The sequence below is a fragment of the Accipiter gentilis genome, chromosome 14 (genome assembly GCF_929443795.1).
Source record: "Accipiter gentilis chromosome 14, bAccGen1.1, whole genome shotgun sequence".
Taxonomy (NCBI): Eukaryota; Metazoa; Chordata; class Aves; order Accipitriformes; family Accipitridae; genus Astur; species Astur gentilis.
Genome location: NC_064893.1, coordinates 25,813,707 through 25,840,604, shown reverse-complemented (window position 1 = coordinate 25,840,604; position 26,898 = coordinate 25,813,707). Strand labels below are relative to the sequence as shown.

Genomic DNA, 26,898 nt, shown 5'->3' with positions numbered 1-26,898 from the left:
ACGGCCCAGGCGAGAGACAGCTCCGGCCGCCCTCATGCGAGGCTGGGGGCGGCAGCGGCGGGAGCCCTCAGCCCGCCGGTAGGTGAGGGCAGCCGCAGCCTCGGCGCCGCCACTGAGCATGCTCGGCTCCTCCACATCCGCCCTCGCTCGGCGGCCGAGAGGCGCGGGGGGGGGGTGGGGGGAGGTTCCCCGTCGGTAAAAAGCCCCTTGCAGGTGACGGAGGAGGCGTACGGGGCTCGCTGCCGCCATGAACCCCGGCAGCGGCGGCGGCGGGGGGGTGGCGCCGGCCTTCCCCGGCCCCGTGCAGTGTAAGTGCCGCTGCGCGCCAGCGGGCTATGCGCGCTCCGGGGCCCGCGCGGCGGTTAAGCCGAATTGAGCTGGGGCCTAGGCAGGCCCCGAAACCTGAGTAGTGCATGAAACTAGGCGGGAGCGGAGCCCGGGAACCTGGCTGGGGGGGGCGGGGGGGGAACCCGGGAATCTGGGTGAGCGCCGTGGCCGCGCAGGCGGTGAGGGGCTGCGGGCCGGGCCGGGCCGGGCGGTGGGTCCCGGGCAAGCTCTGTGGAGCCAGGCCGCGGCCGCTGGGCGAGTGCCCGCAGCGCGGCGGCTGGGGACCCCCCGCGGGACCCTGAGACCCTGGGGGCCGGCAGCCTCCCCCCCTCCCCCACGGTGCCCCGCAGAGCCCTAATTGACCCCCACAGCTCCAGGCAGGGCCGGGCCCTGAGGGGCTCCCCCGCGGCCGGGGCGTTTGGTCAGCGGGAGGTCGGTGTGTCAGTTAGCGGGGCTTCACCCGTTCCCGTTTTCTCAAAAACGAGTTGTTGACCTTGCTGGTGTTTTCCACAGTTCCCGGTGGCACCACCGTGCTGGTGGAGCTCACCCCTGACATCCACATTTGTGGCATCTGCAAGCAGCAGTTCAATAACCTCGATGCCTTCGTTGGGCACAAGCAAAGCGGTTGCCAGCTCACTAGTGCGACAGCCGGGGCCACCAGTACGGTCCAGTTTGTGTCGGAAGAAACGGTGCCGTCGACACAGGCACAAACGACGACCAGGACCATCGCTTCGGAGACCCAAACCATCACAGGTACCGTGGTCTTGCGTACCAGGAGCTTGAAAGCACTCGACTCCTGCAAAGTGGCAGCGTTACATAGCCCTCTGCTCGTGCAGACCGTCCCCGTCACGCTAAGCTAAAATAACAGTTTTCAGATTAGTTGTCACGTACCTGCGAGCAAAGGAAGAAAAATAAGTGGCGTGCTGCCTTCTTGGTGTTGGTATGACCACAGTTACTGAATTTGCTAATGGAGATAGGAGTTCGTTTAGAGACTCGCCTAAGTGTTGTATGACCAACTTCCGCAAACTAATTAAAATTGTCAATACTTACGAAAAATAATCAAATTACGATGCATTTGATTTTTTTAAGAGTGCTCTTGATGAAAAACAGACACAGAATTGCTGTTGGGCACCAATCCAGGCCTTTTTATGCGAGAACACTGCATTCCCTAACATTGCTCCCATAACTAATTGGCAGGAAAAATATTACTCAAAATTTCTGCCTATGTGAAAAGGCTCAAGTGAGGTCCTGATCCTGGAGACATTTAAATAAAACTAGAATTTTGTTCCGTGTGTGAAGGTTTGCCCTTCTATATATAGTTTTATTTTATTTTGGTCTGGGACCTTACTAAAATCCAAATTATTTGACTTTAATTTGGATAGACAGATTAGGGCAGAGAATCTGGAAGAGCAGTGAAACAAACCAAATTCAGGGCTCGCTTCCAGGAATTTTTGTATTATAATCCCTCAACTCAGTGTGGGTTTTGGATGAGTCATTTTTCTGCTTCACATTTACTCATCTTTAAAATGAGGGCAGTTATATCCTTCTGCCCTTTTGGGGTATAATAGCGTTGTTTAATTGATTTAAAAGCTGCTACTTTGGCTGAGATAGTTTCAGCTGTTATTCTTGTGAGTAACAGCTAAAAACAGTGTAGTTGAAAGAGGCTGAACTCTTTTAACAATTTAAAAAAAAAAATTGTTTACATGATGCCTTTTTGACAACATTTGCCGTGTAAGTAATTCAAGTTTTTTCTCCTTTGGGCTGTAGCACAGCCACTGTTGAAAAACAAACGTACCTTTGTTAATGTAAGACCTGGACAGGCATCAGAAGAAAATGAACTTCTGAAGAAACTGAACAGTGTGGTCAGATAGGATTCAAAGGGACACAACTGGGCCTACATAGAGTTGTATTCAGTTCAGCATGGCTCATCAGGTCTTGACAGAATTTTCACTGACAGCAGGATAGCAAGGGAGAGAAAAGTCTATTTCCTTTCCCCCTCCCCCAGGTGAGTAGGAACCCAGGAACAGAATGTTGCTGGAAAAAACAGAATAGAGAAGGAATTAATGAAAATAGAAAATAATTAGATTTTTCTGATTGGAGAAGTTAATGTTCTCAAATTTAAGCTCTTATTTGTGTTTAGTTTCTGCACCAGAGTTTGTTTTTGAGCATGGCTATCAAACGTACCTGCCCAGTGAGAGCAGTGAGCCTCCAACTGCTGCTATCGTCTCTACACCACCAAAAGCACGTTCAAGAAAATCCACTTCCTCACTTACACAGAAGAAACTAAACTGCTGCTATCCAGGTAAGATGTGGACTATACCTTCTTCCTTTTCATTTTAAAATTGATAGGTTTCATATAGTGATATGCACAGTAGCTCTGTCTGTCTTAAACAGTTAAGACATGCAGAACCTGGAAGGCAACCTACTTATGAAGGGTGTGATGTACTACCGTTGATACCAGTAGTAGTTTTGCTATTGATTTCACGTGCTTAGATTTTGGTCCTATGCTGTGGTATACTCTGCTATGCTGCAGTGGGTTTGCTTATAGATATTGGCCTATGCCCATACTGGTAGCAATGTAAGAGCAGAATCTTTTTACCTTTTTGCTAACCACCATTGTTGTACATGAGAAATATACATGCATTTTGCATTATATGTTTTGTCTTTAGTCAGTTAGCATTTTTATAAGGATGGATTGAACTGGATCATTTGGGGACCTTAATGAGTAAAAACCATGCAATATAGAGAAAACCTGTGCAGAGACAGCCATGTAAATGAGTAGTCATGTTAACAGTAGCAAAAGTTACAGTATCTCTTTGCAAGCTTGCCTTCATTTGAAAGGCATATTTCAAATGCTTAGCATTCATTTCCATGCTCTAAAACTGTAGCACTCTCCACTTGGATAGAAGTCCTGAATGGTGAGCTGTTACCTGAGTTCCCAATTGCACTAACTTGAAGTCATATGTGGAATTAATTAGTTCCCCCAGCATCCCCTGTGTACTGTAAAGAGCATCTCAAATCCTAGGCAGAGATTCCAGAGAATTTGTTTCAAAGCTTACAGAAAACGGTAATGTAGAGAGTGAATTGCCTCCTAGGGGAAGCATTAGAAAACTATTCATAAGTAAGCCGGTCACTATTTTAAGTAGATGTGAGTAAACAGGATGGGGAATTCTTTTTCTGTTAGTACTGAATTTTAAAGAAAATTTTCTTGAAAATAAACATAATTCCCAGAATATGGTAGTATATTTTTATTATTTTTTTTTAGATTTTCCATGAATTTAATGATCTTAATCTTACCATTTTCAGGTTGCCAGTTCAAGACTTCCTATGGCATGAAGGATATGGAACGTCATCTACGAACACACACAGGTCTATACAGTTGCTATATTTTGGTTTTGATTGATTTCCTCCTTTTGGCTTTTTGCCAAAAGGTATTTTCCTACAAAATAGTATATCTATAGAATGTCTGTACATCCTAATATTGTAGTTGTCTCTGCCTGGGGAATTGCCCTTTTTGGGTAAGCCGTGTCTCCCTATGGGCAGTAGCACTCAGCTGTGAAACATGAATACTGTACATCGATTTAAGGCACAGTTACATTTCTGAGGTGCAGATCACATGTTTATCAGGGTGCAGTGTCGTGGTAGTGCATAAACCTAGTTTATTCTTCATATGGAACAATGATTCCAACATGTCACCTCCCTTCCCCCTAAACTGCAATTTCAGAGTTGTAAAGGGAGAAAGTTCCAAAGGGTTATATTTGTTGTACTTGTGCATGCAGCCTTCTGGAGCATAGAAGAGTTCTTGGCTGATAGGATGGCTGCTGAAATCCAATGTCCAGCTTTTGAAAACTAGCCCTGTTTCTGTTAAGTGTTTAGTGTGCGCCTTTTTTTTTTTTTTTAATTGCAACAATACCCTTATGTTGCAAAAATTTTTGATGTGTTGATGCTCTTCTGTTTGTTTCAGGAGACAAGCCCCATAAATGTGAAGTTTGCAACAAATGTTTTAGTCGTAAAGATAAGCTGAAGATGCATATGCGTTCTCATACTGGGGTGAAGCCTTACAAATGTAAACACTGTGACTATGCAGCTGCTGACAGCAGCAGTCTCAACAAGCACCAGCGCATTCACTCCAATGAGCGTCCTTTTAAATGCCAGATCTGTCCTTATGCAAGCCGCAACTCTAGCCAGCTAACTGTACATCTCAGATCCCACACAGGTAAGTTTATACTAAAATTCAGATCTGTAAAGGTTTGAAGGTCATAGGGAAGATTTTAAAAGGTACAGATTTTAAAAGGTAAAAGATGCTGGAAACAGCTTATTCGAATTCTCAAAAGCACCTAGGCATCCAGCTTCTGTGAATTTCTTGGGCATAGAATCTAGCAGGGCAATACAGCTCTACTAAAAATACCTGGAAGCAATCAGAAGACAGATCTGACTCTTCGTAGATTTTCTTCTAAATTGATTCTGAAACTGCCTATTAGATGTTCTCAACCCAGTAGAACTGAAGGATCTAATTGCTTGATTGATTGTTTAAGAGTATCTAGGTTCCTATCTGTGTCTCTCAGATCTGGTCCACTATATTAGAAACACTGAAATTACTTTATAATTGAACTAGTTATATCAGTGCAAGCCTCAGCTGCCTAGGTTAAATTTTCTTGCATCAGTAAATTAGCAAGTAATTAGCAAGTTAAGTTACATATTTCTTTGACCTTTCTTTGTGGTACCTTCCATGTGCAGACTCATGGACATTAAGAGCATAGCGTGAGCAGCCGGAACTATATGCTGCCCATATAATTTTTTCTCTATGGATAGAAAGCTTTAGCCTCCAGGCTTATAAACATTGTATCATTTTTTATTTGCCTAAGTTTCATTTTAATCAGATTTCTCTTTTATGGATTGTTCCTAGAAGAGATTTGCTGTAAAGGTACTGCTGTACAGTTGTCTTTGTACAGTTGTCTTTGTATGTTGTTTTTCACCTAATCCAGGGTACTGGATTAGTTTCTGTGTTGTCTTTTATACATTTGATTAGTTCTGTGAATTTTAGCTGCAAGGTGGTTATGGTTCAGTGATTACTAGATTAGCTTTGAACCTATCCTACATCTGATTCTGAATTCGAGTACTAAACAACATTAGTTCAGATGTGTGCAAGATGGGATTTATTTTGAGTAGATAAAAGAAAGAAATCCCTTGTGCATTGTGAAGGAGGGGAGGGTTAAACCAATCTGTCTCTAGTAGAAAAGAATCTTTTATACTTCACAAATCTACTGTGATGGAACAGGCAGGACTGTCAGGCAGTGGTCTTACAAGTTTCCCTCTTTCTATTGCTATATAAGAAGATGCGATGGTCAGTCAAAATAGTATGGGTTGTTATGAGAAGTTATCTGTAAGTAAACACTAGTCAGAAAATATGGTATTGCATTTTCCCAGTGTCATATAAGAGCATGCATACTTGTGCATTTATGTACATGGGCAGATATGCTCTGAATTTGGCTGTGGGAGAACCTATGAATGATCACGGTTCTCTTGTATTTCCAGTAGTTAGATTTTTGTGGCATTAAATACTGCAGTAGTTGGGAAGGGGTTTTAGGCTTCCTTCTTTATTTTTGGCAGATCAGTGTGTTGTATCTTAAGCAATGGAATTATGCTAAAATTCAAGTCTTTAGTTTTGTTGTCTCTTCCATTTCTCCAAAATAAATCCTCTTTTGTAAAAGGACTTTTTTCTTTGATTCACTGGAAGGAGGCACAAGAATTTTCAAAGTAATCGTTTCATCCTTGTTAGGCTACAAAGCTGTTATGCACACAGCCAATTTTAGGAGAAAAGTAAGACTAGTGAGACTGGTATGTAGAATATATTGCTTACTGGAATTAAATTAGTCATTCTCTAGAAGGTGAGTGTAATCTACATTGCTCTGAGTGAGATCATCTACATAGCATTACTTGTTGAACTAGTCATCTAAGATCAGTTTCCTGTTAATTTGAGTAAAACTACTCTTACAATTAGTAATTCCAGGCTCAGACACTCACTTTTTTTTAAGCTATATTCTGTCAGTGTCAATTAGGTATGGACAGAAATATAAAGAAATATAAGTAATAGACTACGCTTTAAATAAACTGAACCAACATACTTTGCTATATTCAGTAAAATTACTAATTCATTTTCATATATTGTGCAACCCTGTATGTGAAAATTAAGTCATTGAAATACGTACTGTGCCTTCATCAGCAAAGTAGATAAAAAATCAGTAGCTGAGTATGCAGCTGAGACTGTAAAATAAACTACATGAACAAACAGTGCATCTTCATTAATAAAATCTGTTTAATATAGATAATGCACCATGTATCTCAATTATTAAACAGATACATGGATTAGCACAGTAGGCCACAACTTGATTTGAAAAATATGTAGCTAAACCTATGACATATGTAGCTGGATAAGCAAATTATGCAAAATTATACAGCTATCAAAAACTCTATAAAATATTAACTTATAAAATAAATCAGCCATTTGCAGTTTGATTATTAAAGAAGATAAATGCTTGCTGAAGTAAGTACACTCTCTTTTTCCTTCCCCCACCAAGGGTATCTTAGAACCTAATGACACAATTCTTCCAGTTTTTCAAAATAATACCTACCTAAAGACTTCATGGTTAGGTATTTTAGAGAACTACATATTTAGATTAAAGAAAAAAAGTGAACAGTTATTCAGTTGGGTTGGTAGGTTTGCTTTGGATTTGTTTTTAATTACTTCAGAGTGGAGTCACTGGTCTTTACCCTGGAATTGATTATGGACTAAACAGAGCTACAGCTTAATTTGGTCATACATGTGGTGACACAAGCCTGCAAATAAAGAAAATGCAAAATACTGGTTTAGATCCAGGCAATTCAAATGGTTATTCGTGTAGGTAGTCTGACATAAATAGGCTTACAAGGATCTTGCAGTTGAGTGTGTTCATTTTTCTTGCTTTGTCAGTTTAAGAGTTTTATCTAATTTTCAACTACTATAGTTAGATTTCTGGATCAGCATTGCTCTCAAAAAAAAAAAAAAAAAAACAAACAAACAAAAAAAAAAAAAAAACCACCAACCCACCAAAAAAATCCCCGGGCACTTAAGAATATTTTCTGTACCTGTTTGCATGAGTACAAACTGATATTGTGAGAATACAAACCAATATTAGATTTTCTTGAATTGATCTGTGGAACATTATTAGGTATGATACATGGTGCAAATATCTCTTGGTTGCTGTAATGTCAGAAAAACAAAAGCTTAATGTTACTTCTCTGTGTAAGCACATTTCCCTAGAGTCACATACTTGCATGCATGTTTCATTAGTCTCACATTTGTCTTTTCCAGTTGCAGCTATGTAGCTGTGATCCCTCTTTTTTTTTTTTTTTTTTTTCCTCTCCTCTCTCCTATAGCTGTAGTAATCCTATGGTTGTGCAGTCACCTGACACTGACCTAGGTATGGACTTTTGTCCCTACATCTCCCTATGTTCTGGAAAAGAGTTTCCACTGCCTTTCTGTGCCAGCAATAGTATTTGTGCCACACCACATGAACCAAGCCAAAAAAAGTAATCAGTTTTTCTTGTCAGCTAATCTAACTTACCATGTGAACAAATGTACAAGAAAGGCAGTAAGGAATATATGGTTGAGCAGTAAGGCTGGTGCCCATTAAGCATCTGTTTCTGCAGTAGCCTACCATTTACCTAGGCTTAAAGTTAACCTACAAGCCTCCCTGTAAATCTTGTAGTAATAACCCAAGACTTGAATGTCTTTACGCTGTTTTCTTAGACTTCAAAAGTATAGCAGCTGTTAAAGTTACAGTGTTTATTTTTGTTAATTTTAAACACTAGTTGACTTACACTGTTGCTAAAAAAGGGACAAAGGAGAAACTTCAGTCACTTATCTGAAGCACACTGAACAGTTCTACACATAAAATGAACTGAAAATGGAGAATATATACGATGAAGACATCAAAACGGAACAGATGTGGGCAGGCATGCTCATGGAGAGTTTACACCCAAATGCACCAGGTGATAAATACTGTGCCATTAAAGTTCTCTACATGTTGAAAATATGTTGGGAGTTTACAGGTATTTAGAACAAGTCAGCTATACATAATTCATTATAGCATTGGTCTCTCCAGTGGATCTTGGTGTCTCATCTGTGATTTGAGCTGTGTTTTTTGTTGACAGGAGATGCTCCTTTCCAATGCCAGATGTGTCCTGCTAAATTTAAAATCAACTCAGACTTGAAGAGGCACATGCGTGTGCATTCTGGTGAGAAACCTTATAAATGTGAGTTCTGTGAGGTCCGGTGTGCCATGAAAGGAAACTTGAAATCACACATTCGTATCAAGCACAGCATGGAAAATACTCTCAAGTGTCCAGAGTGTGAATTTCAGTGTGGAAACAAAACAAGCCTTCGGCACCACATAAGAACTCATCAGCCCGAACAACCAGTGAAGTGCTCAGAGTGCAACTACTCTTGCTCCAACAAGGCAGCTCTGAAGGTGCACGAGCGAATTCATTGCAAAGATCGTCCTTTCAAATGTGAATTCTGCAGCTTTGATACCAAGCAGCGGAGCAACCTCACGACTCATGTGAGGAAAGCTCATGGTGACAAAGTCAAGACCAAGAAGCAAACAGTGGAGAAGAAGGAAGGAGATAGGCCAAAGCAAGGTGGCTCCAGGCAAGTTGCCAAATTGGATGCCAAGAAAGCATTTAAGTGTGACCTGTGTGATGCTTCCTTTGTCCGAGAAGATTCTCTTAGGAGTCATAAGAAGCAGCACAGTATGTATAATGGATCTAAAAATAACGAACTGGCTGTTCTACAGCTCCAGGTGGATCCCAGTCGGCAGACCAGTGCCCCGATTACTGTCAGTCACCTCCAGGTCCCACTTCAGGCTGCTCAGGTTTCTCCATACAATGAGGGAAGGGTCAAGATCATTGTGGGTCACCAGGTCCCTCAGACTAACAGTATCGTTCAGGCTGCATCTGTGAATGTCATGCCTCCTACATTAGTTAGCCAGAATCAGGAAGACCTCTCGGCCAACAGCCGCTTGCAGCTTCTGGGCCAAGTCAGTTTGTTGGCACCACCTCCGCCTCCCATATCTCAAAGCGAAGCAGGGCCTGTGGCACAACCAGCAGTTCTTCTCACAACCCATGACCAAAGCGATGGAAGTGCTTTACATCAAACTCTCATTCCTGCTGCTCCTGTTGGCAGTCATGAGGCTTCAGCAAACCAAGCTTTCATCACCAGCTCTGGAATCAGCTGCTCTGACTTAGAAGGCCTTAATGCTTTGATACAAGAAGGAGCAACAGAAGTGACTGTGGTTAGTGATGGAGGTCAGAGCATAACAGTGTCCACTTCAGCTCCCCCTCCTCCTATCTTTTCTTCATCCTCTCACACAGAAGCCCCGAAGCAGACCTATTCTATCATTCAAAGTGGAGCCCATACAGCTTTGCTATGTCCAGCAGACTCCATACCAGATTAGTCGCGAAGTACTATTACTAAACAAATTTCAGTCTCGGAGGCAGTGCTGAATTCAGCAGAAATGCATAGGACATAAATGAATGAGGATTTGTCCTACAAAGCCAAATACCTTCCACTTACACATTTTACTTGTCTGTACATGGAAACATACATCTTGTATGTGAAAAAGGCTGTGTATATTTATGTGCCTCTATTGAAATTGGAGGCTGTGTTCTTTGTAAAACCTGAGCATCAAAGCAACTGTTGACAATTTCACCAAGCAGTAAGCTTCCCAGAATATGATCCTTGTATTGTGCTGGCTAAAATAAGAAAGCCTCACCTTACGATGAATTACCTTCACAGCAGGCTCGTTCTTTCATGCACACACAAAAAGGTAATAGTCCAAGCCATTCTGAAGTATATTTTTAAGTGAACTCTGTTTCAATTACATGCTATGTATTCATTAACTGCACCTGGTTGATTGTTGATCTGTAAGAAATGTCTACTACTGGGTCTAATGCAGCCCTAGTAAAGTTTATGGGGGCTATTCCTTAATATCTGTAGAAGTTGCTAGCACCTGGCACTTAATCTGGAAATGCTTATGCAGAAGACCAGGTGATCTTTCTTAGAAGACAAAAGAATTTTGTCTGTCCATCAGTAATAATTAACTTTGTTAGCAAGAACACTATTGAAAATAATATATACAGCACAGTGATCTCTGTCAGAGGCACCTGTGTTTTAAAGAACAAAACAACTGCAAATATATTTTTTACAAACACTACTTAAATTTTGTTTTTATTTTGATGCTGCCTGTTTGTAGTTGCATGGTTGGTAAAAAGTGCATTACATTTTGCCTCTGGTTTTTTTCAAGTGAGGGGGGAAAAAGGAAAAGATAGAATTCATTCCATTTAAAATAAAAAAGTAGATTCTAATCTAAGGTCTGAAACTCTAGCATAAATTCAGTTTGGATCACAATGAGGTAGTAACTTACCATTATGTGATGCATGTTTCTATAACACATGAATTCTAGGCTGTATTTTGAAATATGCAATATTTTAGTCCTATCTGGTGAGCATTCTTGTAGTAGTTGCAAATAATATCTTCACTACCGAACTATCTAGTTAAAGAACAGACTCAAGTTGGGGAAAATAGACAGCTGTGTAGGTGTCTGGATCTGCAAAAATCAGAGATCATTTCACATCCAGACAGCATCCCAAGGACAATTGTTAACATACATGAAGACTGAAAAGAGACTGGTATCAAAATTAGCTCTGAGATTCCCTCTTGGGAAATCAAAGTCAAGTTAAATTTCACAGTATTTGCTAGTGGGAGACACTGAATGGTTGCTTTATGTGCTAGAAACATGCTTGGAAGACTTATGAAGATTATATAATTAGGGCCACTTTCTGAATAGGCCTCGTGCTTGACATTTTTATTTGTACAGCCTTTATTTTGTGCGTGTGGGGGTGCTTCCTGCTCCTTCCCTCTGTGTGGTACGTACTCTACATACAGTGTAAGGCTTCCTGCTTTACCATGACGAGTAAGAAAATGCAGTCATAACTCACAAGTACAGTCGTAACAGGCTGTTCTTGAAAATGTGACTCCAGGGTTTTTTTTAAATAAGGGTTGTTTAAACTTGACTGCTTCAGTATTGCTGTCTTCGTTATTTATGGGAAATAGTATTACTGAAGATCCGTTTCTCTTATGCCTTCCTAATCCTTGATTCTAAATTAATGTTCTTTTAAAACAAAAAAAACCCTTCCAAATAACGTTGGTTTTAAAATCTGGGGTTTGATTTGAACTGTCTGACAGTGTGCCTGACATTTGTGGATGTCAGAAAAGGCCACACTCCAGTTAGAGGGAGAAACTTCATAAATGCTTCATTAAAAAGGCATTATTAAAGACTTGTTTCCTAGCACCATGCCATATTAAAATATGAAGCAAAAGTTCTAAGTTCACAGACAGTTGTGTTTCAGGGTTTATTATTCCCTACGCTTGTTCTCCAACTTTTCTGGTGATAGAGGTTTGTCACCTGTTAATTACCTCTTCCCTGCAGATAGGTGATTCCAGGAGCCGACAAGACCCAGTTCCAAGTCACTGAGCACACCTATTTTTATATAAATTAGAAGTAGGTGGGAGGTTTATACTACATTAGATCACTGCAGAACATTCATTGAGAACAATAAATTGAAAGCCTAGATACTTTGAATTTTAACGCTGGTGTTGCCGTTTTGTGGCTCTCCAGTCATGTTTCGTTGTTGTGCCTATAGCACAGACTTGATCGTTACATTTCAACTGTGTTGATATTACTTGTAAAGCACTTGGAAGATAAAAGACATCACAGGTAAGTGCTTGATGTTGTTATATGTGGTCCCTGATACCCAGGTTGTAAACGATCACTGGAGCAGCATAGATCAAACGCTTTGTTATCTTTGAATTAAAATGCATGGCATAGTAGCAATTCTTCACTATTAACCCTTCTCCAAATGTATGTGTACGTATGTGCATGATCTATACCATCAGGCTGTGTACAGTGTTTCTGTGCACTAGGCCAATAGTTATTGTAAACAGTAGTGAAAGATTGGGTGCTTTCAGTCCTGTAACAGTAAATACACATTTTTCACCCAGCTTACAGGGGTTCTACTATGTGCAGCACTGGCATCGCAGGGGAGGAGATGCTTCCCCAGGAGTGCGAGTGCCTGGCAGGGCTGAGCTGCACAGGCTGTGACCGTGTGCTGACAGGCAGCTGAGCTGCAGGAGAGCAAGCTTGGGGAAAGTTCAGTGCAGTTGAAGTTCAAGTCTGTTTGACCTGGAGAGGCAGCCGGGGCTCCTTCAGGTCATCTCAGTGGTCCAGTTTACAGCACTGCTCCACAGTTACACTAGCATAGCAAAGTAGATGGTAAACTATAACCAAGATCAAACCAGAGATAGGTCGGGCGGGAGATTTCTTCCAGCTCCTTTTTTTGCCAAATTGTAATGCTGAGCAATGCAAATGGTGATAGCAAATTATACTCTCAGCTTTCAAAAGCTGTGCTAGGTCTTTGAATAGGATTAACCAATCCATTGGTGACCTAGGTTTTAATACCAGTTACTGTATATTTTCCCTTTATTGTAAGACAAAAGAATCTAAATTGATCTGCCCTCACATACTTGGTTTTGTCACTGGTAAGTCTGCCTCTGTATCTGCTTGCTCACAGGCCACGTTCCCAATATTTCCTGCTGGTTGATTTTATGAAGGCTGGCAATCTCAAGGACAATTATATTTTAATTTCTACAAGCCATGTGGGTACAGAGTTTAAGTAGCCCAACTAAGGGACTTGGATGTCAGGAGTCCCTAGTGATGGAGCTTTCCAAGTGCTCCGGCTGGACAAGAAGCTTCTGCCTGGCGGTGGAACAGGGGCTGGTGGAAATGTGCTGCTCTGGGTTTAGAGCTGGTCACTGTATGTTCCTACAAAAGGAGTGGTACCCTTATTTTAAGACAAAAGTTTGGAGGTAGTTAGACTAGCTGCTGATAGGCAAGCTTTCGGGTATAGAAAATTGTACCAAGCCTGAAAACTTGAAAGTGCAAATGTACTACAATTTGGCAACTGAAAAGTAACATTAATTTCCATATGCTCGTTGGTGTAAATGAATTCTGTATGCAGGGTTTCATGAGGGTGAAGTATTCTGTATCATCTACAGGTGGTGCTAGAGAACCAGATAAACTTTTAAGTGTGGTCTGTTCTGCGTGATATGTTTCCTGTTAAACAGTTCCCTGCTTTTAACTCTTTCCCGGGTAAAAACATTTCAAAATCCAATTTTATAAGACGTTACAAAAAGCTTAGCTGTAAAAATCTTATTTTGATTTAAGATAAAAAACAACAAATAATAATTTAAAAAAAAAAGTCCTCTAAGATCTCTACTGTTAAGATCCCATTTATGGACAGAACTTAATCTCACAATTTATGTTAAACTGATCATTTTTTACTCCTTGTTAATTACTTTTAATCTGTACATAGTTTGCAACTGCAGAATTGTCATGCACTACAAGAATGATACAAAATAAGAGATTTTGACTAAGCTGGTGGTTTGAATTGCAATTTATCTGTGTTTGCACTTGGCCAACAGGCCTGCACCCAGGGGATGCACCACCACGTCCAGGAATCTCATGTTCAATCTAATGTCACACTTAACGTTACACAGCTCTGTTATCTGCATTTCAGTTTCACAAAAAGCCTTGTTTACCTTCTAAAATAGGAAACCAGTAGATTTGTCATATTGTAAAGACTAACCTTCATTCTGGTCCTATGTGTGCCTCGAAGATAAACAGGAAAGATAACAAAATGGTGTGAATGAATAGACAGAGCTTAGGGCTGCTTCTTCAACATTGTTTAGCTGATTGCATTATGTTTAAGTGAACAATCTAGAGACTTCTTTCCTCCACCCTAAAAAAAAAAAAAAAAAAAAAAAGCTGATAACCAAGGCTAACGTGGGGGGCAATTTTTTTTTTTTCAATTTTCTATTCCAATATTCTAGCTTTATTTCTGTGTATGACAGTAATGGTCTTTCTTTGTGTTTGGGAGCTGGCAGAAGCAGATTGTTTTAATCTCTGATAGTCATTTAATACATTCTTCATGTTATCAACAGAACTATCCCTTGAGAGAGCATGGTAATTCATAACAAGTGTCTCTTGTAGAGCTTGCTTGCTTTCAAGCACATGATAAATAAATTGTATACCCTCCTAGAGTTCTGCCATAGCCTCAGAGCTCTGTAGCAAGTTGCCTCTTCCCAGGAGAAAATATCTGGATTAATTTTGTTCTGCCTGGCAATCTCCAAGCCCTGCCTGGTAAGCACTGAGCCCCACGGTGCGTGTGTGGCACAGAGCAAGCAAACCTGGCTACCCAGGCTGCTGCTTGGGGGGTGCTTCTCACTTCTGCTTGCTTGTTACAAAATGGATGATGTTTACGCTGCATTGCACTGAACTGGCACTAAGAGGAAAACGGATAACTAAATATTCCACGGTTAGCTTCCTCCAACACATTCATTTGCAGGTTTTGCTCTCTGCACAGTCTTGTGCTTTTTACACAATTTGCTTGTGGAGTCCCATTTTGAAGTTAGTGTGTTACAGTCCTCCCTCTTCTGTGAATATGAATCTCTGACTGCTTAAAGAAATGAGGTTAAACAGAGCAAGAACATTAGTCAGAACACTAAGCAAGCAGTGGTGCATAGCCTGTATGCATTTCAAATAGAACAAGCCCCTGCTCTTGTATCCTTCCCAACCTTTTTTTGATTTTGTTGTTGTTACTCCATGACACTGCTTTTCAAAACCAGACCCAAGTATCACATGAGCAGAGGCTTATCCTCTCCAAGACCTGCTAGAATGTGCTTTTCCCCCCCCCGTTTTTGTGAGGTAGAAACATGCCGCAGGAAAAAAATCCAAAGTCCAAAGAAAAATTTGTCGTCTTTGTCTTCGACACCTTTAATTGTGTTTTGGGGTGGCAGTTATTTGCGTGAGCTCCTGAACAATGTCCCCAGAAAGACCCAGTGTTGAGTTTGAACAATAAACCAGCAGCCCTCTGGATTAAGCCCTCTATCAGTGTTTCCAGTATCTTTTATGTGGTTTTGATAAACACCTTAACTGTCATTTGCATCAAAATGGCAGATTCCTGCTCAAAACCAGCATCAATTTGTCCCATGCACAGGGGGGGTTACTGGATATGCAGATGCACGGGGAAGTACTCCTGGATGAGTGAATGGGATCAAGTCCTCACATGAGAGGAGACCTAAAAGCAGCAGAACTTGGCCCAAAGTTAGCTCCTTTGGGATCTGGGTGAAAACCAAACTTCTATTGCATACGCATGGGTTTTGCAATTAAAAAATTATAATCAGAATATTTCCCAATCATTTTGGGAGAGCTAGTTAATGCTATGATGATCTGACTGGCTGCACTGGAAAGTACCTTCTGTTGTGGGTATTAAATTGTTCTTTAAAAATGTTAGAAGCATGCCAAGACATTTTTCTCTAGATTACAAACAACTGGGGAAAGGCTTCTTTTTAGATACATTTATTTTATTCCTTATTTCTGATTCTGCACTTATTTATTTGTTTTCACAGTCAAAATGTAGTTAGTTGTCCTTTTTGCAATGCAATGCTCTGGTGTCTATAAAAACTATTTGCTGTGTCCTCATTGGAAAGGTTTCTATCCTATAATTTCAGGAATATTGACTGGATACTCTAATGGCCTTTTACATCTCCAGTCGGAAAATCTTTAGCCTTGTTATTTAAATTTTAAGAAGAGAAACCAATATTGTTAAGAGAAGCTGATGTCTCCTGTCACTTATCCCAATGACCTTTCATAAGGTGATAAAGGTTTCTATAGTGACCTGAGGAAATAATGTCTCAGGTATCATTGTGAATTAAAAGTCTGTCCCAGGAAAAGCTTTCTTTTCTCTCTCGGGTATCCAGTTCTGCCTTTGTCTTTATTCCAGTTGCTAGACACGGAGAAGGACTCATAAAACATACAGTATTTGGTTACATGGCTGTCTTTCATCTTTCAGAGACTCCACAATGTTGTAGGGAGGTAAAACAGTCCATGACAAAGCAAAGTTGGATTTTTTTAATGCTGTATACCATTAGAGTAACACGTCTGTTCAGGGTCTGCTGCTGTAATGCCACTGAATTCTGTGGCCTGTGATATCAGATAATTTATTCCATAGGCTTCAGGAGTTGGATTTGCCTCTATAAAAGACAGGAATTTTGTATTATTACAGATTCAACTTTGGCAGAGGTGTTGTGGGGATTGCTCTAAGTTTCTAGTTTCAGACCTTATGTAAACTTGCTTTTTATGTCTGAAAGCAAAAGCTCTTGGTTAGTGATAGAATGGGTGAATTTTGTAAGTAAAAGTTAAACATTATCTGAGAAATAATTTTCTGATGACCTGTAGAGTTTGGGGGGGGGGGGGGGTGTTTTGGTTTGGTTATTTTTTTATGGATACGAGAATGCATTTATGCCTTCTTGTGCTTCTGGATGAAACAACATGTTGTGCCATGAACATCTTTCAGTTTATCAAACCTGATTTGACAGACACCTAAAAAAACCTTGGAGAAACCTCTGATATTTTCAGCTTGAGTTTCCTGTTGATACCTTTCAGAATGAAGGAGAGCTGTTAAAATCTTTGTGCTATCTGTATAGGCAGCATTTGAAAATAAAGGCTGGCCCTACATAGCAGACTTAGGCTGCGTATGCCTGTTGGTCAGAGCTGTTCAGACAGTTTTCTATCATTTTTCTTTTGATCACAAAATGGAAGCTTACCAAGACTGGAAACCCGTGCGCCAGGTGAGGCAGGGCAAGGCCAAGTGACACAGGTCGGCTGCGTTCCTGGTGGGTCTCCCAGCCCTGAGCCATCACCCCGTTATGCTTGGTGTTTGGTTGTATTTGTGCCTTTCTCTAAAAGAAAATATCTATCCCCCCACCTTTCCTTAACTTAGTACTTCCAAAGTGTGCCTTCATATACTGTTGCTGGCCATATTTCATTAATTATTTTATTAGTAATAAGTGTTTTCACTGTAGTAGTGAAAGTAGTGTAGTAGAATTCCCCACCTGGAGAAGGTGATGTGCACCTCAGAAGTATATTGTGAGGATGAGAATAACTTGGATACCTCAGTGATGAGCGAGATGCAATTACCTAGATAGATACTGGAGATAGTCACATCTCATGATGGCCTAGAGGAAAATTTGAAAGAACAGGAATGCATAAAGCTAAACTGCATAATGCATAGCAGTCATAATTAATAGATTAAAGTTCTTTGTGAAACATGCTTTTTTATTCTAATAAAGGACAGGGACTATAAATGGTGACATAGTTTTAGAAAAACAACAATGTAAGATGCCATGTTAAAGTTGTAAAGCTAAAGAGGTGATAAAATGTACCTTGTTTTTAAATTTTTACGAGACTGATGTAAGGTTTATTATCTTTAATAGTAGCGCTTTTCCTCATCTCTTGGCATATTGGATCATTCTGTTTAAGTATATACAGTTGCTGGGGGGTTATGAAAAAGTTGCCAGTCCTTGCTTCTTAGTCCCTCCTAAAAAGTTCAGAATTTATCATGTGAATCAATTTGCCTAAACAATGTTAAATTTTGCTTTTGTGTAAAATCATGTAGATCAGCCATTGATGTAACTTTAATTGGCTAGGGATGTTCATGATTTTTTTTTTCTTTAAAAAAAAAAAAAAAAGCCTGGCAGCAAAATTGCTTTTTGGTGATGACTCTGCTTGAAAAGTGCTCTGCAGGGGCCCATTCCCAATTGATTATCTTTCACAGCTAATAGCTTCAAAGGCTATTTGGTGGACAGTCCAGTTTTACATTTAAATGTAAATCTTGATAGCCTTGACAGACTGATGATCAGAAAAAAGGGAGGTAAAAACAGTAAAATAAATGTACAGCTGGTATAACTTTCACTAGCTCCTCCAGGGGCAATTGTAGTAAAATTAAAATGGTTACAGTTTGACAAAGCTCTTTAGAGTGGATGGTGAGTGAAAACTTTCCTCAAAAGATCTAGCATTAATAAGTTGCTAAATAGCGTGTCAGCCTTAAAAGTTCAGTACAGTGTCAATGGCTCCCATTTGTGCTTCATTTGGATTCAGGAGTAGAGTTCAAAGCAGTGAAGGCGCCGGGGTAAAGCCAGTCTTTTCATGAAGCTACAGCAGAAAAGTTCTCTGGAAAACCAAGTTCACATTTGCAGCTAAATCCTCGTCGCAGGCCAGGTGGCATTGGCGTGAGAAGGCACCTTCGTTGGCCACTGGTTTCCTGCGGCACGGGAGAGGTGCTGCAGCTCCCACTGGGACCTGGCCAGTTCTACCTTTCGGGCACGGGAACAGGAGCTGCGCTGGCCCTGGCGCTCTTTGCTTAGAGGGGTGAAGGTGGAGTCTGGGTTTCGGCAGACCTTGTAAGAATCACCAAAGTGGCATGAAGGTAAAGCTAACGAAGGTGGCAGAAGTCTAGTTTCCCAGCAACGTGCCAACGGCCCCATCACTTTTATGAGCTGGCTGGGATTTTGGCATGGCGAGGGGGGTATAGGCTTCAACCTACCGTTCATCTTGGAAACGGATGAGGCAATAAAAGGACATTGAGGACGAGAGCTCCTTCAGCCATGATGTGCTTGTCATCTTTGCTGTAGAATGACTGAATCGCAGCAGCCTGGAGGACCCTGCAGAGGTAGCCCACATGCTTTGCCATTGCTACTTTGCCTCTTCGGCCCTTTCCCCGAGCCTTACCCTTTCCTTATGCGTTCCCATCAGATCACGGTTAGCATGTTTGTTGGCTTCATTGCCTGAACTGCTCGGGACTCTCCCAGTCACGGCAGTGATGTATTCACGTGCCAACTGCCCCACACTGAGAGAGGAAAGCAGTCACTGGGGCTGGAGCAAGTGGCTAATGCCATCCTATTGGCAGGAACCCTGGGGAAAGGCTCTTCGCAACAGAAAACTACTGAAATAAAATGTCCAAAAGTAACTCAAGTTTTTTACTTCATCACGGTCTTGTTTAATTTCTAATGTGCTCCAGGACTCCTTACATAGCAATGGTTAAGCATGTTTTTGAGCTGTTTGTGTGAGTCAGCGATGAGCCCTTGACCACCAGAACTGCTTACAGGGTTACAGATACAGCTGGTACTCTGACCCTGTTAGCCAACTTCACCATCTGCTCCCCATGCTTACATAAAATGCTCTGAAGCTGTGGTCAGTGAGTAGTGCTACCTCTCTGAGTCATGCTAAAATATGTTGCAGAGGAGCTGTGATCTCAAACTGTAATCTCGGACTGAGCCACTGACTACTGCTAAGCATCAGGGCAAGTGCTGCTGGTCCCTGTGCTGTGCTTCCACAGGCCATGAGAGAAAAGGTGGACAAGGAATTCCTCATCTCTAAAACATCTCAACAACTTTGAGCAGGTGCCTTTTTCTCATTTTTAATCTTTGTTGCCATGGAAACTGAGCCACAGACACTCACTGCTCATTTTCTCCTGCATAGTCCTTGAGTGGCCAAACACTCAAGAATACCAGTTAGCCACTGTCCAGCATTTTCCAGACTTTCAAAGGAAGAAAAAAAAAAAGGGACAAAAAGGGGAAATGCTCAGTGTTGAAGCCACTGAGAAACAGGAGATCAAGCAAGGAAAAGTCTGTCTATTGAAAAGGAAAATAGGAAGGTAAAGAATTGGGATACTTGGTGATGAAGAGATAGTAGAAAAGGTATTTGTCCTGAGCAAGGGCCACCACAGGGGACTGGCACACTCTGCGAAAACCACCCCTTGTCCTCTACTTGCTTTTTCATATCAGTTTCTGAAATCATCTCCATAAAGTCTATGGACTCAAGATGGTTTGTACTGCTGCATCTATAAGAACACCTGGCACAGCTCATCCGTGTGTAGCAATGAAACCAACAGCCTGGTAGGGCTGATCCTTGCTGATGTCTCCAACCTAATCATGGAGCTGGTTAGCCATGCTCGGTGCCCGTGTGAAGGAGTAAGCAGCACTTGTCAGCCTCTGGGCATTGAGCTAAAGCCAAAATGTTTCAGATAGGGAAGGTGAGGGGGGTCAGGCCTTGCACTTCTGTCTCAATAGCAAGTCCTTTGAAGGAAGAGAATGCTTTTGTTTAAATTAGGTTTAAATTCCACTAGAGTGGCACAATATTCCTGTGTAATAGAGTAAAGGTCATCTAAGCCTATCTTTTTCTTTTTTCTTCTTTCTTTTCTTTTTTTTTTTTTTTTTTTGTTTAAAACTTCTACAGCTCTATAAATCCTCTGCAATAATTCCCAAACTCCCTCAAGAGGGCTGACTAGCACATTGACCATAGTAAAATGGTATCAAACCTGGGTAAAAGCTCACCTGCCTTTTATTCATCTCTCAGTCCTACAGTGCAGGACCATGAATTAGCGATGATGCCCACCCCCAGTGAAACTGTATCCTCCTTCCAATACAAAATTAAGAAAAGTGTATAAAGCATGTTTAATAAAAACTGACACATACCCTCACATATGCTCCCTGCTGAATTCACTCCCTCATTTTTTATTTACTCAGGATATACAAAGCCAAAGAGCCAGCAGATCGGGGAACCTCACCCAATCAGCTACAGCACTGAAAAGGCCCAAAATGAAAAGGCTTATGCCATGAGAGAACTCAAGCTGCGGGATTTTTTTTGAGCCGGACCCCCTCCAGACACTGTAGTAGTAAATGTCCCTGGTGTCGTGGGAGCAGCCAGGAGATGGGCAGGATCTGGCAGCAGCAAAGAGGAGCTGGGTGCATTTTTTTGAGGGAAACCCCTCCGTGCTGAGCCAGTGACTCAGGGATGAAAACCCAGCTGGCTCTTTGCAGAGTTACTGAACACCAGCTAGTACAGAGCAGCTGCAGCAAAGTATTTAAATTTGAATTAATCCTCTTTTTCTCCCCATGTAGATAAGTCTTTAATAATAAATCCAGCTATCAATCCAGTTTATATGAAAAGGTATGATCTATAAAATCCATGTGCAAAAATACAAAGTTCTGTCTATATTAAGCTCTGAATATATTATTCATGTGGCCACTGAACTTTGTAGGAATCTTTCCATTGACTTCACCAGGCTTTATGTTAGATCCCTAGTTAAAATAGGCTTGGTCATGTGACTGGTATAGAAACTAGCAGTAATACAAAAGAAAACAGAAAAAGTAGTTTGCTTTACTTGTTCTTTTACCTTTTTGACATGCCAGTTTCCTGCTCTGCGTTAGGTTTCCAAATATTTGTTTCACAAGCCGTTGGCACATGCATGCATAATTGGTCTATTTGCATGTGCAAATTTCTATTATTTGCCATGCATCTGCACATTCCATTGGATGCATTCAGTTTTTACATTTGTTAAATAGAAATACTTTGTATTTGGAGGAATACTAGACCCCACACACAGTTCTGCTGTTTACTATGATAAGTAACAGCAAGTATTAAAAACCAAACAAAAATAAACAAACACACCCACCATTAAAGCATTATTAATTAATATAGAAAATCAAGTTCATCCAAAGGTTCTCCATTCTGTACCTAACCGTGTTATAAAGAGGTTAATTTCTTTAAATCACAGAGACTATCGCTATTTTTGTTCATATTTAGACACAGAGACTGTACCATAAACTTAAGAATATTCCTCTCTTTCTTTCTGCATTGTTATTAGGAGAAGACAATTACAAAACACAATTTCTTTGAAGGGAACTTCCCAAAAACTTAATCCCTATTCCTGTTAATTTTAAAGATGCTCTGTTTAAACACTGTGTATCATTTTCTGTATTCACGCTTGGTAAAAATCTGGGTGTTCGCTAGTTGTGTGTGACACCCTCTCCTGCTTCTGTGAGCTAGCTTGCTGAAGGAAGAAGCTATCACTATGGCAATTGAGAGCAGTTTGGCAGTAAGGGGCTAGTTAGCATGGCTGATGAGTTATGCCATCAATACCAAACTGATTTCCAAGATAAATGCAATCCTGAGGCATTATAAAGCACAAGTTATGGCCAACTGTCTGTGTATGTGATCACCTAATAGTGATACTACAGCTTAGAGTTGCTTTTATCACTAGCCTGGTGATGCTTTTATTGTGATTTTTGGAAAGAAAAGGATTAAAATAAGAAGACAGTACAGTGTTATCAGCTAAATTCTTTAGTTCAGCTCCTAATAGTTGAACAAGTTGCTCAGCTGACATTGAATGAGTGTAAGAAAAAAATGAAGTATAAATTATCTGCTGGAAAACCAAATAATTTGGGCTACAGTTACAGAAACAGCATGTGAGGCCTCTCAGTGACCACATCATCTTCTATGTACAAACAGTTGATAATCTTATCAATGCAAAGTTGCCTCCGTGCTGCATTTAAAAGCAAGTTGCCTTTATTCTAGCTTCCACTCCATTGAAATCTGCTATAAATACCTACTTTATAACACTGACCCAATATATAAATTGCTTAGTTCAAAAGAAAAGCTTTTTTGGAGGAAGGGGGAATGGAATAAACGCAGTGTGTTGTAAAAGCTAAGTGGTTTTATTGGCACTTTAAAATACCCTTTTATGCTGAACTCTATCAGCTCTGATTATATATAACAACAGTAGTTATGTATTAAAAATGTGTGTCAATAGTTCTAGTAGCGCTGTGATTTGTCATTTGTATGCCAGAGGTCCCAACAGGCTTGACTGACAAAATCTAGCCATGACTTAAAGGGATCAGATGCTGGGATATGTCGTTTGTTTGGTAAATTGATAACAGTAACCATCTCAGTTATTTAAATAAGAAACTTCATGAGTCAACCACAAAAATGCTAATGCAGTCTGCAGTTACACATCTCTTACGGATGCCCATTCGTGATGCCGGTAGAGAAGCCAAGACTGTCGTACCAAGACACCAGCCTGTCCGGTGCAGGAGGTTCTTATAGGATTTTATCAATCAAATAATGAATAAAACCTCTAGTAAAAATTAAGGAACAAGTTTACTCATATTTGCATAGGAAGGCTGATATTCTCCTGTACTCGGTGATTTAGTACATGCCCTCATAACTGTGTGGCTAGATGTCAGTGATGATAAAGCCTGTGAACTCTTGCTCCCAAAACAACATCTCTACCACAAGAGGTAAAGGTGTGTCTCACTGAGAGGTATTAAACCTTGTATTTTCCATGGATGAGCTACTCAGAAGTAGCATACATTTTTTCGTGTGAGACTGTAGCCAGGATGTAGCCACTCAGACAGCCTGTCTTGCCTAAACTTCTTAAATAAGCAGCATATAAAGCAAGCAATAGCACGATTGCTTGCAAAGATCAGTCAAGCTTTTAAAAGGATGTTTTTAAGACAGTACTGTATGTAAAACAGTGAATAAAGTTTCATTGCACCTGATGCAAGTGAAGCTGCCCTCAGACAGCAGGTGTTGAGCCTGTTTTGTTTAGTGAGGGGAACCTCTTTCTTTAACCAGCTTGTTCTGCCTGCGTGTGAATTCACGGGCTGTGAAATGAAACATCCCCCAGGACGGCTCACTCTTTGAATTCTCTCGGCTGTATCGTACATAAATTATGGTACTCTGAGACTGGAGGAAGTAATTTAATGCTGGAATTCTCCAAAGGGTTTAACTGCTTGTTTTGCTGAGGTGTAGCTGTATTATACATAAACAGTGACTTTTGAAGACCCCCTCTTCTTTGCAGTCATAACTATTCCCGTAGGAATTAGATCAGTGCCTTTATATTGATAATTGCAGAGTACTCAGTACTTTGTTTTCTTTGCATACCACCCTCAGCTGAAGGCCAAGCTGAGTAATGCCCGTAGGAGCAGCCAGCTGCCTCTCACCCTTAGCGAGCGTGCTTTGACCAATGGAGCACAGCTGGAGAAGGTGCACCTTCCTTCTCTCTCTCGCTCTCTCTCTATATCTACCAGCTCCCACCACCCTTGAAATCATGTCTTTAGGTGTATCCTCTAGTCCCAGCAATTCCTTACTGCACACAGCAGTCGCTGAGCCAATGCCCATGTAAGATGCTGATGTTCCCTGCTGTAGGACTTCTGTTACCTCCCAGGGCAGAGGTACTGCTGGTAGCTGGAGTTAGTTTATGGAGTATTTGGCTCTCCTACTGCTGCTCTGATTCAGCTTCTTAAAGAAAATAACATTATTATTTGTGGTTAAAACTATCGTCCCCTCCTACAAGCCAGGATGATGGGGGCAAGTTTTCTGTTCCGGCAACAGCAGCCTCCAAGGGAGAGCAGGAGGCAGCTGGGACCAGCGATGTTTGCAACTACCTGGGTGAGCCTCTCTGCTCGCCGCTCGAGCCCTGCCCCGGGGTGGCTCCAGCAGGGAATGAACGTCCTGCCAAATATTAGTCGTGGTTGATATCAGTGAGTCTTCATGTGGATGGGAAGTTTGCAGAATTATCGCTTTAGGGTGACGAAAGTGGCCTTGTTCTATTTGTAAATCACCTACTATTCTTTTAGTGGCTTACAAATAGAAGGTGAAAGAAATAATCATTTCAAAACATTTTTGTTTTAAAACTCCATTTATAACTTTGCAATCTAGACTGATGGGGATAGTCACAAAGGCTGGCCATCACCTAATGAGGCTAATCACACCCTGCCTACTCTGTATCAGCGGAGGGAAACAGTTTTCTCCAGGGCTGAGTCAGAATAGTGTCAGCTTTGACTCACCCATTGGAAGAGCTGCGCTCTCTGCATTGATACGCAGTGAAATGAAACCCCTGAGGCTGAAGTTGGGCTTTGCAAATATTCCGTGTAAAAGGAGAGATGTGTCGGAGACTCCCTTCCTTCATCCATGCTTGCTTGGTTTAGAGGCACTTGGGTTTAGTTTTAAAAGTAGAAAGACTCTTAAATGAAATATAGGTTTATATTTTTATTTGTTTTATTTTAAAATAAGTGAACTTTCTTTGTAAGTTGCATAGTTCAACATCACTCTCTGGGTAACCAGCATATTAACCAAGTGATGCTCGGGGGTTTCTGACTGTAAGTACTCTGTTGAGGAACAGCAATATACTGGTTCTTCTGTTGTATGATACAAAATGCATCCAATAAACTACCCAGCCAGTTCTGTTAGTAGCCTTAAGATGTCACTAACTGACTTGGCCTTGGCTTTTTCTGCTGGTTTGCAGCAGAACTGGAGCTGGAGGAGCGGAAATAAGCTGTTATTTTTAACACATCTCCCCCTCCTAGAGTGAGTGACAGACAAGGTGCTGATGTCAATTGGCTAGTGTTACAGGCATTAATTAAGTCAACTAAAAGTCCTTTTAGTTTCCATTTCCTTCTGCAGGGACAGCTAACCTACATAAATGGGAAGTGCAAGAAGAGAAGGCAAGCACTGATGCGACCCACGGCTCTCTGCTGGGGAGCAAAGTCGGGCTGCGCACGCCAGCAGCCATGCATCTGCTCGTAGTGCATGAGCTGCACCAAATAGTACTCGTGTGAGGGCCCCAGCTGAACGCTGACTTTATTATGAGGGTTATGTTAAGCATCTCAGTGTTTATCACTCTTTTTTTTCACCCCTCCCCCTTCTTTTTTTACATTTTACCACTCCATGATTTCCCCATGCCTTGCACTGAGTTGCTGAAGCCCCCTCTGCTGTGTTAGCCTCCTCTTTGCTCGTTTCAAGCTCTGCTTATTCTCTCGTGTTTTGCCGGAACTGAATCCTGGTTGTAATACGTTTCTTCTGGCAACAGGGGTGTGATGGTTTTTAATGTCTGCACTGAGATATTTGCATTGAATGTGCATGGATGGATGCAATTGGAGACTGGTGTAGGAGGGCGAGTTTATACCTGCTCCAGAGTGGGTCCTTGCAGCTCCTCGTACTTTCTGGAGGAAGGTTTCTGGGTGCCTAGATAAGCCTTGAGGAGTCAGCCAAAGACTAGTATGGCCTTATTCCCTATCCGCCAAGCTGCTGTAACTGACTGCAAGGCCGGGCAGTAGTACACCTATGGTAAAATCCACGAGTGTAAACCCCTGTAAACAGTGTTAAATTAACGTTTCATTTTACATTTGCAGTGGGATAAGACTGTACTAAGCCAGCTGATGGATGACAACCAGTGCCAAGCCTTGGGCTGCCGATTCTTTAGCTCTCAGTTGTTTCAGATCTTGTTGGTGCTATCCTGAAATTTGCCGAAGTAAGAGAGACCACTGACAACATCCAGTGATCTTTAAATTAGATCTGTAGCATCCATCATACTAACTTCCATATAGCTGGGATTGATGCCAGAATTGTCTTTTCTGTTAAGCGTTTGGGCACTGCAAAGGCTAGAATTTAACATAGAATTCCTGTTCCAGTGCATTAAGATATGCTGCGTGTCCCCTGAGCATCTGGCAATAAATAAAGGTTAAACTGGGAAAGATATTCTACCTTCCAGCTCCTTTGTCCATATTTACAGTTGTTAAATAGAGATTGTATTTCTATAAAACCAGTCATTATCATTTTCTTAATATTTTGTCACATGCTGCAGTTTAAGCTGTCTTTGCACTAACCTACTGTTTCCTGTCCATCCAGTATAACACAGTATGAACAACTCCATATCTAGATCTTATTCATATAAGTAAAATATATGTATAACTTCCCAAGATTAAAGCATACTTTACTGAAGAACAAATCTGTG

The 26,898-nt window shown here is 41.2% G+C and overlaps 1 protein-coding gene across 1 annotated transcript; it reads left to right on the top strand.

Annotated features, from left to right (window-relative positions):
* The first annotated feature begins 247 nt into the window (after positions 1-247).
* On the top strand, positions 248-12,146 carry ZFP64 (ZFP64 zinc finger protein). The gene is made up of 6 exons (XM_049817120.1): positions 248-308; positions 841-1,080; positions 2,468-2,629; positions 3,634-3,696; positions 4,292-4,543; positions 8,521-12,146. The coding sequence occupies exons 1-6, from the start codon at positions 248-250 to the stop codon at positions 9,819-9,821; spliced, it is 2,079 nt and encodes a 692-aa protein (XP_049673077.1). The 3' UTR covers positions 9,822-12,146.
* The last annotated feature ends 14,752 nt before the right edge of the window (positions 12,147-26,898 follow it).

Bases quoted from the DNA above. Each gene is read 5' to 3' on its own strand.
- ZFP64 (XM_049817120.1), top strand. From the start codon at position 248: ATGAACCCCGGCAGCGGCGGCGGCGGGGGGGTGGCGCCGGCCTTCCCC. The intron at 1,081-2,467 runs GTACCGTGGTCT...ATTTGTGTTTAG, and splicing joins GGAGACCCAAACCATCACAG to TTTCTGCACCAGAGTTTGTT. The intron at 3,697-4,291 runs GTCTATACAGTT...TGTTTGTTTCAG, and splicing joins TCATCTACGAACACACACAG to GAGACAAGCCCCATAAATGT.